Source organism: Cygnus olor, chromosome 16 (genome assembly GCF_009769625.2).
Source record: "Cygnus olor isolate bCygOlo1 chromosome 16, bCygOlo1.pri.v2, whole genome shotgun sequence".
NCBI lineage: Eukaryota > Metazoa > Chordata > Aves > Anseriformes > Anatidae > Cygnus > Cygnus olor.
Window position 1 is genome coordinate 262,447 of NC_049184.1, and position 14,716 is coordinate 277,162.

General features: G+C 57.6%; 1 protein-coding gene across 25 annotated transcripts in view; it reads left to right on the plus strand.

Annotated features, from left to right (window-relative positions):
* The window catches only part of EPB41L1 (erythrocyte membrane protein band 4.1 like 1), an 80,236-nt gene that overhangs the window by 31,718 nt on the left and 33,802 nt on the right, over positions 1 to 14,716 (plus strand). For 24 of the 25 annotated variants that reach the window (XM_040575514.1, XM_040575517.1, XM_040575491.1 and 21 more), the window contains 4 exons: positions 9,915 to 10,107; positions 11,112 to 11,276; positions 14,335 to 14,439; positions 14,522 to 14,564. In XM_040575514.1, the coding sequence (XP_040431448.1) occupies positions 9,940 to 10,107; positions 11,112 to 11,276; positions 14,335 to 14,439; positions 14,522 to 14,564 (481 nt within the window). In that variant the 5' untranslated portion in view covers positions 9,915 to 9,939. Of the gene's footprint in view, positions 1 to 2,901; positions 3,184 to 9,914; positions 10,108 to 11,111; positions 11,277 to 14,334; positions 14,440 to 14,521; positions 14,565 to 14,716 lie in introns of those variants that run through there. The other variant, XM_040575492.1, reaches the window with a different exon arrangement.

Here is a 14,716-nt window from a genome sequence, read left to right on the forward strand (position 1 = left end):
CTCTCTCTGGCTCCCCGCACATCCTCAGGCACGTGGGCCTGTAAGGAGCTCGGCAGGGCGCTGTGGGCACGCCATGCCACACCAGCATGGGGGCTGGGGGTGGCAGGGGACCCCGTGAAGGTCTGGGTGCTTCTGGGTGCTGGCAGCCTGGCACGATGCAGCCTGAACCTCCCAGCCGGGAGGCAGTGCAGGCTCATGCTGTGGGGGGCAGTCACCCAGCAGGGTTCCACTGCTGGTCAGGTCTCAGGTGCCTTGTGATTCCCGTGGGCCGAGCTGCCTGCGGGTTTTGGAGCGAGAGAAAAGTGTTCCCCTGAAGGCAGGCTGCTGGGGGCTTTCCATTCTGCAGAGCCTCGGGCTGCAGCCAGCTGGCCCTTCCCTGGGCACTCCCCACCAGTGAAGGCGTTTGAGATCCGTGTGTCTCCTCTGTGAAGTTCGGTGTGCCTTAATGCTGGTCCACGTGTCCAGCCCGATGCAGATTCCTGCCACGGGGGCGATGGGAGGCAGCTGGCTGGTGCCTGCTCCTGGCCCGAGTCCTCATCCCCGTTGGTGTTTCTGGGCTGGAGGTGTGGGTGCTGCGGGTCCCTCTTAGCCTGGCACCCCAGGGGCTTGAGTGTCTTCCTGCCTCTGGCTGGGTGCATTGCTTCTTGCCAGGGACCGAGGTAAGATCATTTCTTCTCCTGTCTTCCACAGACTTCCCTGAAGAGCTGGTGCAGGGGCGTTTCATGTGCTTAAGGGCTGATCAGATGGTGGGGGTGTCCCATGGTTATCGCCAGGCCTGCCGAAGGCCTTCTAGCTGCCCTGGGGTGAGCAGGCATGGGGCAGTGGCACGGTGTTAGGTGGCAGTGCTGCTGCTGCCTCCCTCGTGCTGTGGGCCACGCTGCTAAGGGCTGGGGAGTTTGGCTGAGCTGTTGTTGTGCTGGGGTGTGCATGACATGATAAATTAGGTCCTTCCCATCATGTGTCAAGTCCAATCTGAGCCATGGTTATGGTCTCAGGGTCTCTCTCTGCTCCATCTCTCCCTTTCTGCCTCCTCCTCCTGTCTGTACCTGGCCTTACAGTTTTGGTACAAACAGGATGGTGTTGGCTGAGGATGTACTGCTGACAGGCAGTGTCATCCGAGTCTCTTCAACCCCCCGAGAACTATTTGGCACACTCTTCTTCCCATCAAAAGTCTTCAAGCAACCACCCATGCTGGTGATGGTGGGGAAATCTTCGCGTTAAAGCCTGTTTCTCTGATATGCTGCCAGCATCCAACTGGCTTACCCTCAGGGCTGCAGCCTGGTCCCTGCCCTTTTGTTTCCCCCTAAGGTGAATGCTCCTGGGGAAGGAGCATGAGGTCCTGGTGGTGGAGAACTGTGAGTGTCACGCAGTGAGCAGTGGGCACTCTGGGGAGCTTGCTCTGGTGGCTGCTGGCAGACAGGGCTGAGCAGGGTTTTCTGCTTCTGCCCTTGGCGCAGTCAGGTTCTAGGTGGCCAGACTGTGGGTGGGTGCCTACCCCTGATTGCTGAGGGCTGCCTGGGGTCTGCTGGCGTATCTCCAGACTTTATCTGCCTTGTTCTTGTCGTCGGGCTCCTGATGGCCTGGAGTGCTCTGTAGTTTTCATCGGCATTTGTACAAACTGGTGGCTGCTCCCTGAGCACTGCTCTTCCAAGGCTGCTTGGCTGCTGCTGTTGGTGCCTGGCAAGCATTGCCCAGCCCTTGCTGTCAGACTGCCTGCCTGCCCCAGCTGCCTGGACAGCCACGGACAGCCCCGGCTGCCAGACATAGGAGCAAGAAGGCCAAGCTTCGAGGAGCCACGGCTGAGAGGTGATCACCTCTGGTGTGGAACCTGTCTACTGGGTGCTGCTGTGTGGCCATGCTTCGTGGCAGGGCAGGAGCAGAGTGCTGCATTGTTTGGGGGGTGCTGGGTCCACGGGCTGCAATTCTGTAGTCGTGTCCTCCCTGGTCCTCCTGCTGAGCAGCTCTGCTTGTTATACCACTCTTTGCTACATGAGAGCAGCCAGAGGCCTAGCACTGAAAGCTGCCCCTCTCTGAACTGTGCAAGTTGGGTGCCCTCCGCGAGGCCCCAGCCTGCTGCAGCGTGGCCCCGCAGCCACTGCTTCCCTGCAAGAGTGAGTGCGGCACAAGGGCAGGGGCAAGTGCAGCCCCCATGCTGCCTGCCCCCCATGGGCTGCTCAGGTCAGGGGTGCTGGGCGCTACCTGGGCTGTCCCACAGCAGCTCTGCCAGTGCGCCCGCTTGTGCTTTGGGGTTTCCTGCTGCTCACTGAAAGCAGGATCCATCCTCTGCTGCGGTGATGTTAGCGCTGTGCTTTAATGGATACTCAGGCACCCTGTGCTGTTGGGTACCATGGGGGTGCAGTACACATGTGGTGCAGTAACTGGCCCCAGCGTGTGCTCTGTGGTGTTTTTCCTCCCTGGGGGGGCAGACTGGGACAAGGAGCCACATGTCCCATAAGCAGAGAGATGCTGGATGTCACGCTCAGCTCTTTGGTGTGGACAGGGCTGATGAAAGAGCTTCTGTTCAGCTTTTGCTGTCAGTACATCTTCGATCTGACTGCTGAACTAGTGCAAGTGGGGTACTTGGATATCACATTCCAGAGGTAGCATGGTATTTTCTGCCCTACAACCTGTTAAAGAGACCTGGGTGATGCCCAGAAGTGCCGCATTGACTCAGAATGAACCTGTACAGCAGGCCCAGCTCCTTGATGAAAACCCCGCGTAGGAGCTGAGTGGTGGAGCTCCTTCCCTGCTACTGTGTGTATGGGAAGGACGCCGGAATGATCGCAGCCTGTCCTCTGATACTTGGCCTGGGATGAGTCAGATGTTTGCAGGTGAGAGAGGCTGAGCACCGGGAGGGAGGCGGACAGGGCTGGCATAATTTTCCCTATGGGGTCTGCGCAGTGCCGAGGGCTGCAGTGCAGGTGCAGAGCTCCTGGTGAGGTGGGAGCCCAGCCTGGGGGAGCCTGAGCGCTGCAGGGGGGGAGCAGGGAGGTCCCCGGCTGGCAGGGCAGGAAGGCAGCCCAGTTCCCAGCTCCGCTGCGGCTGCAGTACGCATCAATCAATGCGCGGGGGTGTTGGAGTTGAGGAAGCGCCTGCTCTGCAGAAAGCGCTGCCTTGTGCACGGCATCAGCCTGGCGGAGAGGAGCTGTGCTGGCAGCATGGGGACCGGGAGCTTGCGCCAAGGTAGGAACTGCCCCGCTATGCAGAAGGCAACCATGCAGGATGCTCTGTGGCACTGCGGGCTGCCCAGGGCCGTCTGGACCTGGCTGCTTCCCTGCAGGCAGCTGCAGCATCTGGGCTTTCAGCAGCAGCGCCTGCCCAGCAGAGCAGCAGTTTGGGTGTGCTGTGGGTCCTAGAGACTGGGCAGGGGGCGAGGGGGCGGGCAGTTTTCCAGCTGGGGAGCAGGGTGCGGCTGTGCAGGTCTCCGTCCCGTCCAGCCCTGCAGGAGGAGGAGTGGTGTTCGCTCTCCAGGAGCTGGGAGCACCCCATGTTCCTGACCTCCTCCCCCTTCTGTTACCAGGGCAGCTGGTAGGATTTTTTGGCCTTGTTGCAAGGCCTGTGGCAGAGCTGTGTGTGAGAGGGCTCGCTGCCTGCAAACAGGGTGCTCTGGGCTGCTCCCACAGTGCAGGGGGCTAGCCATGCACAGGTGCAGCCGGTCTGGGGTTTGTGAGCCTCCCAGCTGCCTCCAGGACCAGGCTGGGTGACAGCTTGGTGGCAGGCGCTGGACTTGGGCGCTGTGTAGTGCCAGGGCTTTGGGGATCTGTGTCCTCCTTCTGCTTTTACCTGTCCCTGGAGGATACCCAGCCTCCTTGCTGGGATGGCTGGGCACACGTTCCCTTGGGCTCCTCTGTTTTTTCCAGGATGACTGGAAGGCACTGCCTGCGCTCCTCACCACACCTGAGGCCTGCCAGTATACCTGCACGGCTGCTGGGGGCCTGGCAAGCTCTTCAGCCCCTCTGAGGGCTGGAGTCAGCTCTGGAAAGCTGCTGCCTGTGTCTGAGCGGTCGGTGAGGTAGCTGGGCCCCCACGTGTGGAGTCGCGAGGCTGCCACCTCCCTCGTGGCGCTCCCCACAGTGGTGCTGTTTTGCTGGGAGCAGCACATCTCCAGCAGTCCCTGGGGCCGCGGTCTGTCCTGGGGCCAGGGTCTGTCCTGCAGCGTGGCAGCAGATTTTGCTGCCCAGAGCAGCCCTGTGGGGCCCTTGGCAGCTGCTGTACGCAGTGGTGAGGGTGAAGGGCACCGCCTGGTTGCTGTCCAGCTCCGAGCACCCTGGTTACTCTGAGGTTTGGGATGCCTGTGCAGGCATTCCGTCCTGCACAGGGGGCTTTGCAGGAATACACGTGTGATGCTTCAGAAACAGAAACCTCCATCCCCAGCTTCTGCATAGGCAGCATCCTCAGGGAAGAGAAAGGAGAGGATGGCTAAGCCTGGGAGCAAAGAGGGATGCTCAGCCTTTAAAGCTAACCCAGCAGCACAGAGTGAATGGGAAGGTGGAAGCGGAAAGCAGGCTCAGGCAAAACCCTGTTTGTTTGGAGGCAGCAGGGAAGGGGAAGCTCTGGGAGGGAAGCGCTGCGGAGGCTCAAGCTGTGATGTGCTGGGGAAGTGTGGGGGCAGAGCTTCTGGGAAATCCATGAATCCACACACCAGCTTGAAGGGGGGTGAGGAGGAAAACACCAAGAAAAAGAGAAGAGGGAGGAGATTATGGGAGATCGTAGGCATTGCAGGCAGGTCCACCTGTGATCCCATTAAGGCTTTTTTGCCATTCTGGTGTGCCTGTCTCTGCAGCTTGGAGCTCTGACCAGCTCCAGCTGTGTGACCTCAAGTTCGCCATGCTGTGAATATCCTCCAGCTGATTTTGTATCAAGTTTCAGCATTAGTTCGATGGCTGTTTCCAAAAATCAGGTTTGGGGAAACCAGCTGTGTGTGGCATGCAGTCCTGTGGCCTGCAGGTGCAGAGGAGTCCTCCAGCAAGCGCCCTGTCCCTGCTGCCAGCCACGGGGTTGGGAGGGTGGGCAGAGGAAGGGGCTGGGAGGATGGCGCCCACCCCCTCCTGCCCATCCTGCCTTGACCGCTGCTGGCCTTGGCACAAGAGCTGGGGAGCAAGGCGTGGGTGGGCAGAGCCTGCGACGGGCTGGGACAGGGCAGAAGAGGGGTGCCGGGAGTAAACGGCAGCTGGGCTGTGTGAGAAGGGCAGGGGCGAGGTGCTGGGTTGGGGGTGTAGGCAGAGGGCAGGGACTGGGTGCTCTGGGGCAACACGTCCCTGCGCTGGAGTGGGATCTGCAGTCCCAGCAGTGCTCAGCATCAGCAGAGCGTGGTGGAAGCCACTGGCAAAATCACTACTGAGTGCCAGCCTGCACCATGGCACGCCACTGGCCCTGGTAATGCTCTGGCCTCGGTCTCAGCAGTGCAGCAGCAGCCTCGTGAAGTCAGAACCTGCCCACAGCTGGCTCCAGGGGTGCTGTGGTTTTCTCAGCAGAACTGGAAGGGAATAGTGGAGTTAATCTTGCCTGTGCAGATTGGCTTTGAAATGGAAATTGTGAGGCTGCCAGGTGGTGGGACAGGAGTGCTGAGGAGGTGCAGGGTGGCAGCCTCTGGCACAGGCGGCTCAGCCCACACACCAGAGGAGCTGTGCTGGGCACGGCTTTGCTCCAGGGTGATGCATGAGGAGTGACACCGGGAGCCAGGGACAGCGACAGGACAGCATGGGCAGGCTGCTTACCCTGGAGGTTTGGGTCTTGTCCTGTAGGCAATGTTTAGAGAAAAAAAAAAAAAAAAAAAAAACCTGTTTGGGACAGCATTTTCACTGGTCTCAAACAGTTTAGCTGCACTTGTGATCTAAACCTCTCCTGTCAGTTTGTGGTGCCAAATGCATGTTAGGTCGTAGCAAGCTGCCAAAAGGATGGTTTATGTCCTTTTCCTATTGCACCCATGGCTCTCCACATCAGGGGTTTCCTGTGCAGAGGTGCTGAACTTTTTTTCTGCAAGGGGAGGTGGCAGGAGCTGAGTTTTGTGTCCGAAAAGCAGTGTGAGACGGCAAGCACTGCACAACCAGCTTCTTGCTGTCTGGCAGTGTGTTTTCCATCTTTGAAGCTCAGATAATTCCTGCTTAAGTCACATAGATGCTCTGGTAATAAACATCCTCTGGTTTTGGAGCCCTTGAGTGATGCAGCAAAATCCTTGGGGAAAATGAGCTGACCAGGCTCCCCAGGGGGAAGAAGGGGCTGGAATTGCTTGTTAACAATGAGCTGGGAGTGTGGGCCATGTTTGTCTGTATGGAGGATGGCTGGGAGACATGATGCTGTGGTGGGAAGCCAGTCTGTGTCCCCGAGCACTGTGGGGACAGTCAGTGCACTGGTGTTCCTGCCTTCCTCGGAAGCCTTCTCCTGTGGCTGGCCCTCCAGCAGCCATGGGCCGTGCTGTTTGATGGAGCGCTGGCGGTGCTGGAGGGTGGCAGCGTCCTGCACGGGGACAGGAAGGAGCCAGGCTGAGGCTGACCCCAGTGCCCAGCCAGCCTCGAGCATCCCTGGCCCCCCGGTGCCTGCTTCTGCCTTCCCCGTGCCCCTTTTGCCTTGGGGTGACCCTGGGGATGTGTTCAGCTGGGCTGGTGAAACAGGGCACAGCCTGGGCTGCACAGGAGATGGGGTCTCAACTTGGACCCTGGCTGCTGCTGGTGCTGCCCAAGAAAAGCTCCCAAAAGCTCGTTAGTTATGAACTTGCCAGCCGTTATGCCCTTCCAAGCGACAGCTCAGCCTTTTACTCCCTAGCAGCGCTGAGCTGCAGCTGATGCAGTGAGCCCACAGCTTTTGCAGTGTGCAGCTGGTTCCGAGCCCTGACCTGAGAGCACCGAGGGGCCCCACGTGGCCTCCTGGGCACTCACGGGGATGGGCTGGATGGGCCCTTGCCGTGCCCCTGCTGGGTGTTGGTGCTTGGATTGCTCTGCACCCATGCTAAGCCTTAGCTTCCTGCTGTGGCCCAGGGATGGAGGTGCTGGTGCTGCCAAGGAGCCGGGTGGCACCTGAATCCAAGAGGGGGAACGGCCGGTGGGGGTGCGCCATGCTGGGACTGGTGAGAGGGGGCCAAGGTGGGGTGGCAGAGGGCAGGAGAAGGCAGGGTAGGATGTGAGTGAGGAGATGAAAGGTCTTTGGGGCCACGTCAGGCCCCTTCCTTAGGGCTCGGTGCTTCTTCTGGCAACGTTACCCGTTGGCTCAGCCACCCTGAAGCTTCTGCATTGTGCTCTCGCCTGCTGCAGCAGGTCCCCGTACCTTACAGCCCAAAGCACGGCGCCCCTGGAGCTCATTCTCCAGGTGGGCACCGCATACACTCATGCAGGTGTGCGATGAGAGTGGCGATGAAGCCCCAGCCTGCCACCTTTGGGTGAAACCAATCCAGTTATAGCTGAGGTGTTTCCGTGGGGATCGACACGTTGGAGTGGGGACACACATACTTCATTTGTAAGAAAGTTTAGAAACTTTAAGTGAAAAATTTAGGGTGGTTTTGGCCCAAAGTGACTATTGCTATTTAGAGATTCCACATTAATTTAAAAAATCACACATCAAGAAGTGTTTTGAAGTGTTTCATGCACCCATTTGAAGTGGGAGCATGTAACTTTTATCTGAAGTTGAAAAGCAGCAGCCCTCCATCCCATTTCCTCCATGGAAAAAATAAACCAGTGGTGACCTTCAGAATATTCTCATGCCCTCAGCTGAGCGCTGGGGGTTGTCAGGCGAGCGGGTGTTTCTCAGGAGGCAGAGGCAGGTCGTCCTGCCTGTCCCTGGCCATGTACACGTGGGGCTGGCCACTCCATGCCTCTTGGGACAGGGGCAAGGGAGAAATTCCAGCTCTTTTGGTGTCAACTGAGTCTTTCTGTGGTGACCTCAGATGGATCAGTCTGGATGAAGTTTCACAACTCCACTCTCTGCTGAGGACACCTGAAAGATGCAATGTGAGATGCTGTGGGGGTTTCTTGCTGAGGGCTAGCTGAACGCCACCATGCCGTGCTCTCGTTCCCCCTCCTCAAAAGAACAGGGGGGAGAAAATATGATGGGGAAGAAAAAAGGCTCAAGGGTTGAGATAGGCACGGTTAAAAGGAAAAGAATAAAAACCAGTAAAGGCCACAAGGAGGCAAAGAGAGAAAACAATTATCCTCCACTTCCCATCAGCAAGTGATGTGCAGCCACGCCTTGGGGAGCAGGGCCTCAGCACGCGTAGCGGTGGCTCGAGAGGACAGACGCTTTCGTAAGGAGAGCCCCCCCTTCTCCTTCCCCTGCCCCAGCTCTTGTTGCTGGGCCTGTTACCGCACGGTGTGGAACATGCCTTGGGTGGGTCCCGGCCAGCTGCCCTGGCCACGGCCCCTCCCCAGCACTTGCCCACCCCCAGCCTGCTGGCGGTGGGGGCTGGAGGCAGCCCCGATGCTGTGCCCGCACAGGGCAAAACGCCGGTGCTGTGTCCGTGCTGTCCTGCCTATGGGCTGCTGTGGGGAAAGGGAACTCCGTCCCAGGCAGACGCAGCAGTCTTTTTCCTGCTGCCATAGGTGGTGGTCCTGACCTTGGCTCTTGCTCTCATATCTGCCAGAACATTTGGGTAGTCAGAGGTGACAGCGGTGGGATGCAGTGTCACCAAGCAAATTCCCTAGCCCCTGGGCAGGCTTGGAGCCATGCTGCGAGCTCATCCCTGCGTTAGCACAGGCAAGTACTGCTAGGGTATGAGCAGCCCAAGTGGCAGAAGGGTGATGGGTACAAAAGGTGCTCGACGTCCTGTGGGAGCTGGGGCCATCCCCAGGAGCCCCCCCCAGCCCCATGGCTGCCCACACCCGCCCTGCAGCCTCAAGCCACGTGCTCAGACTGCCTGTGCAGGAGGTGAGCATAGGGGCTGCCTCATCTACTGCTACTGTGCCTTGTGCTGCCCTGGTGAGGGCTTGTCAGGGGCATTGGCAGAAGCCAAAAGCGGGGCTCTGTGCCTCGGTTTCTCCACCTCATACTCTGAACAGCGAGGCCTGGCTGGAGGTGCCCATGCCAGCAGATATATTCTCTTAGTTCGTGCTTTCCTGCATGTAGTACAGCTTTTCTGGGGGAAGGAGATAGCGTGCTGCAAGCATAATGTGCATAAAGGACAACGTAAAGGGCACGATTTCAAAAATATGTTACTCAGCACCCCAGTGAGGGACAGTAAGCACTGAAGTTGCCTTCCCCCTGTGTTCCTGGCCCTAGTTTTGTTTGTGCATCTTGCACAGGATGGACAGCTGGAGCTGGAGGCAGGTTTTGTCCCGCCTACCGTGCAGGGTTCAGCCTTGCTGGCTGTGGGAACCCAGCGTGCTGGGCTAGTGGGAATACAGAGGGGAGAAAACAGCCATCCCGGATGCAGTATGTAGAGTTGACCATGATTGCAAATTCCTGTGTTAATGCAGCATTTTAACCTGACTCAAAGCCTCATTTTTTCTTCCCAGAATAAAATCTTTCATTGGTTTTATATATATATATATATATATATATATATATTCCATGTATAAATATTTATACATATTTATGTAGGAGATATATATACATATATTCTGCTGCAGTTAACAAAGGCCCTAGAGCAGGGATACAGCCCCAGCTCTGTGAGTACAGTGCTGGGGAGGGAGCCTGGCATCCTGCCTGCCCCCATGCACCCTGCCTGCCCTGCTGCACCCAGCTCCCCAGCCGGCTGCAGCTGCCATTGGGTTGAGGTGCTGCCATCCCTCTCCATGCCCAGCCTCAGGCTGCCACAGGGTTGGAGGCTGAGCTCTTTCTCATCCGTGGCTGGCAGGGCAGAATGCACATAGCGGTCTGCGTCGGGGCAGCTCGATGCTAGGGACTTTGGGTCCACATGGGAGCAGGGAGCAGGGCTGCCGGTGTGGGGCTGGGCTGCTGGTGTGACGCTTTCTGTCTCTCTATCTCAGTGCCAGGGCAGGGTGACGAGCAGCCATGACAACAGAGACAGGTCCTGATTCGGAGGTGAAGAACGCGCAGGAGGAGGCCCCACAGCAGCAGCTGGAGGCAGCCACCCACGGCCCCACTGCCGTGGCTGCCAGCCGGGAAGCTGAGGCCAACGAGAAGTCTGGGGCGCAGCCCGACGCCCGAAACGTGGAGCCGGTGAGTAGGCAAGGGACAGGAGCTGTGGCCCAGGTGGGACAGCAAGGGAAAGACTGTGGGTCTGGATGCCCATCAGGCCTTCAGCCATTGCCAGCAGCTCCTGGCATCAGACCCATACTTTGGAGCAGGGCAGAGCCTGGCACTCAGCTCGTCCAGCCCCCAAGCCTGCTGCCGCAGAGAGGAGGTGGCCCCAGCTGCTCTGTGACAGACCCTACATATGTAAGCACTGCTTTCTGCAGGGACGTTTGCTGCGCTGTGGCTTTGCAGCCTCTTGACTTCCCTGGGCGTCAGGTGTGCCCCCTGGCACAGGGCAGAGGCCCTGCCTGCTGGGCGTGGGGTTGGCACAGCCACTTTTCCCAAGCTCCGCACTGCGGTTCCCTTCCTGAGCAAGGCAGCCTGGGCATGTATGTGTGGGAGCCCTACACGCCTGGTGCAGTGCATGGGCTCTGCTGGCTGCCTCACAGCTGCCTGCACCAGCCTGTGCAGAGCAGTAGTGCCTGTGCACAGGAAAAGGAAAAAAAAAAAAAAAAAAAATGGTCCAAAGTGCTGATAGTGGCTAGAAATGACACTGCTGCTTCATGCAATTCCGGGGCAGGAGAAGGAAGCAGGTGGCCAAGCGTCCCAGCAGCTGAGCTGCCCCAGCAGGGCTGGGAGCAATTGCAGTTCCCCAAGAGCTGCCACCGCAGGGGACCCCCAGCTCCATGCTGCTGCCAGTGCTTCCAGCAGCCACAGAGCTGCCTCAGCCCTGCCTGCTGCAGGAGGCAGCCAGATAGGGAGGTCTCAGCTGCTGGACCAACAACAGGCCCACAGGCATTCTTTTTGCAGTCTCTCTTCCAACCGTGGCTGTGGCAACAGTTGGGGGTGGGGGCTCAGGGATGAGCTCCTAGCTGTGGGATCCTGTATTGCTAAGGGGCAGAGGCAGTGCTGGCCTCCTCTGCTGGCCTTGCAAGGGCTCCCATCCTGGCAGCGGTGCCAAGTAACTCTGTGCATCTCTCACCCTCCAGGGCACAGACATGGAAGAAAAGGACTACAGCGAGACCGATGGGCTCTCTGATAAAACAACGCCTAGCAAGACCCAGAAGTCGCCCCAGAAAATTAACAAGAAAATCAAGAGTGCCCTCTGCAGAGTGACCCTGCTTGATGCCTCTGAGTATGAGTGCGAAGTGGAGGTGAGTCAGAGGAGCGCACCGGAGCTGAGCAGGGGACACGTCTCAGCCTAGGAACCCTGCCCAGCCCACAGCTGGCCTCCAGCAAGTCCTTGATGTCAGGGCTATTCCAAGGACAGCTTTGGAGTGCTTGTCATACAGACAAAATGATCGACAGAAATGACCGTTTAAGTTGGAATTTCAAAACAAACAAAAAATCTGGAAAGATAGACCTTAGCAGGAAATTTCAGCTTAGAGAGTCCAAATTTGTTAGCTACTCGCTATGGAAAACAGTGTGTCGAAAGCAGAAGCTTAATAGATGGAGATAAAGCTCTGCATGAAAATATGTGCATGACACATATGTATGCCAGCGTTTCTGTTGACACCTCAAGAGCACAGCGTGTTTGCTGTCCCACGTGCCAAGGCAGAGGATGTGTGTGCATGTGTTTGTGCAAAGAGGCCAACATGTGCAGATACACATGGCTCCCCGAGATGGGTTTGCATGTGTGCACACAGACCCACATGGGTTTTGGCAGCATTACAAACTGCACCTCACCCCATTCTCCCTGTTTTCATCCCTTGTGTCCTTCCCCATAAAACTGGCAGGCCAGGGACCATCTGGGACGTGTGCTGAAGCCTGGCAGCAGTGTGTGTGTGTGAGTAAATAAAGGTGATACACATGCATGTCCTTGTCGATGCACCCTCATGTGCGTTGGCAAGAGCAGCGGGCCTGGGCACCCTGCTGTGGGTGTGTGGGCTGCTCGCTATTTGTGCAGTGTCGCAAGCGTGCAATGCGAGTGTGGGCGAGCGTGTGTTTCCCTGGTAGTGGCTGCTGCTGCAGGAAGGGACAAAAGGGACTGGTGCCTGCCAGTGGCCACCTTTACACTGGGATATGCTGCAGGTCTGCTTCAGCTGCTGTCAGCACAGGGTTAGGAGACACCTAGAATTAAATCAAGCCCAGAGTTTGGGCTGGGGTGGGGGCTTTGTGAACCCACTGTGGGGAAGAGGCAGCTCGGAGAAGGGTTGTGGGCCGGGTGTGCCCATTTCTGCACTTGCTTCTGTCTCCTGCCTGCATTCAAGGAGGCAGCATGTCTCTGACCTGCAGCATCTTCCTGGTCAGAGGGACATTTCTGAGAAACTTTGCTTAAAAATGCAGAAGTTGAAACTGTTCAGAAGCAGAGATCCTGGAGCCTTTGTCAGGGAGACCTTTGCACTTGCTGCTGGTGAGTGGGTGGAGGGGTTTTTGTTCTCAGCAGGGTGGCAACAGCTCAGGCTGCGCACAGCAGACCTGCATCTGTATGCAGGTCCTGGCTCCACGAGGTCTCGGCTGCACAGGATTAACGAACATAAGGAACGCTCCTGCTCTCTGTGGCTGCACAGGAATAGTGAATGCCCCAAGGCAGCTGGCGGGGGAGGTCTGGCCTCTGGGTTCCAGCACCAGCAGTGGTGCCTTTGATCTCTGTGCTCCAGCAGCCCTTACTGTCACTTTAGTGGTAAAGTCTGTCACAGAGAGCTTTAGTGGCTGTGGAAAGATGGATTGTCATGAAGATGAAAGTCTCTTCCAACAATATAACCAGAGCCGAGTGCTCCTGTGACTGCGGTGGGCTCATGGGGCAAAGGAGTGACTTCGGTCAGCCCTGAAGCATCATGTGGTGGTGTCATCCTTCCCCAGATCCCCATTCTCATTTACCAAGCAAAACCTGCATGCAAACACAAATCTGGGATGTACAATGGCTGGCTGCTTCGTTAGCAGAACAATGATTCTCAACAAGCTTAGGAAAAGCAGAGCATTACAGTCCCAGCCCCCGCCCAGGCTTTGTTTCTAGTCTGGTTTTGTTCCCAGTGCTTGATGTTGGCAGTGAGCTGGGGCATGCAGGGCTTTATTCACAGTGAGGTCAAGTTCTCTGTTGTTGCAGTGCAGAGGACAGGGTTGACTCAGCAAACACAGAGCTTCTGCTGTCTAAAAATGTAATTTGGGGTGTAGGGGAGAGGAGGAGGAATTGTTTAGCGCAGAAAGGCTTGTGCTGAATTTCTTCTTTCTCTCTGTTGGGCCCCATGGAAATAGTTTTGCCTTGTCTGCATGCAGAGGATGTTAATGCTTAATTCTGTGAAAATCAGAAAGGGAAATCAAACCATTTGGTGTTACACCCTTCCGTGTGCTGTGTGCTGAACCCCTGCTGTGGAAATCTGGGTTAGCTGGAAGGGGAGGATACAGAAAGGGTATGGCAGGAACTGCTGGGGTCTGGAGGAGATCTGGATGTCAGGAGGAGCTCAGGGCTGGGGTCTGGCAGCAGTGAGACATTGTAGTTGTGCTGGTTTCTGTGAGAGTGGCTCCAGTGCTGTAGCGCTTGGTAGAGGTACTCAAAGAAATGGGTACCTCAGAGAGGGTAAATCAGGAGCTACTGGTCGGAGAAGTCTGTAAATGCATGAGAAACATATGAGCCTCTCCGTGAGCAATCATGGGCCTCGCTGCTACCGGTAGTGAAGAGAAAATACACAAGGGAGTTCAAAGGACCAGTAATGAGGGCATCCTCCATCATAGCATGCGTCTTAGGCTCTTCGTGCTTCTCTTCCGTCCTGCTGTGCTGTGAGGAGGGCGTTGGGAAGGAGCTTGGCCTACAGGCAGCAGCATCCACCACGAGGTCTGGGACGTGTTTGTCCCAACCCTTTGCTCTGGAGCAGAGGTGCCTGGTCTGGCTGCACCCTGCTCTGGTTTGGCACCACCGTCCCCTGGTGTGATGGGGGATGAGCCAGGTGGCCGCTGGGTCTCCCCAACCTATGGGACCTGCCACGGGCTGCACCGTGGGCTGTGCGGCCTGGGGAGCACATGGTGCCCCGATGGGGTCTGTGGGCCCAGGCCAAGCACTGCCAGACAAGGGGGCTGCTCTCAAAGGCAGCTCCCAGCAGTTTTGTGTGGTGGCCTGGGGGGGCCAGGGCTGCCCTGATCCTGGGGCTGCTCCCAGCCAACACCGATGCAGGCAGGGACAGAGGTGTCCTGTGTCCAGCGGGTGCTGCCTTCTCCTGTTGGCTCTCTGGCGACACGAGGGAGCTGGTTCACTGTGAGCCTCTCTGTCTCCTGCAGAAGCATGCCCGAGGCCAGGTCCTCTTCGACATGGTGTGTGAGCACCTTAACCTTCTGGAGAAGGATTACTTCGGCCTTACCTTCTGCGACTCCGACAGCCAGAAGGTGAGGATGGGGAACCCCTCTACAGCCACCCCACTGCTGAGCGGGGTCCCCAGCCCCCTGACATGTTGTCTCCTCCTTTCAGAACTGGCTGGACCCCTCCAAGGAGATCAAGAAGCAGATCCGCAGTAAGTGGTTGGGGAGGGCCATTCCTCCCCAGTGCTGGGCTCCCAGACAGCTCAGCCCCAGCCACTGTTTGCGGTTGGGCTGAGCCCTCATCTCCACTTGTAACTTTGTGCCCTTGGTGGGTTCTAGGTCTCCGGCTGATCACAGGACGGGG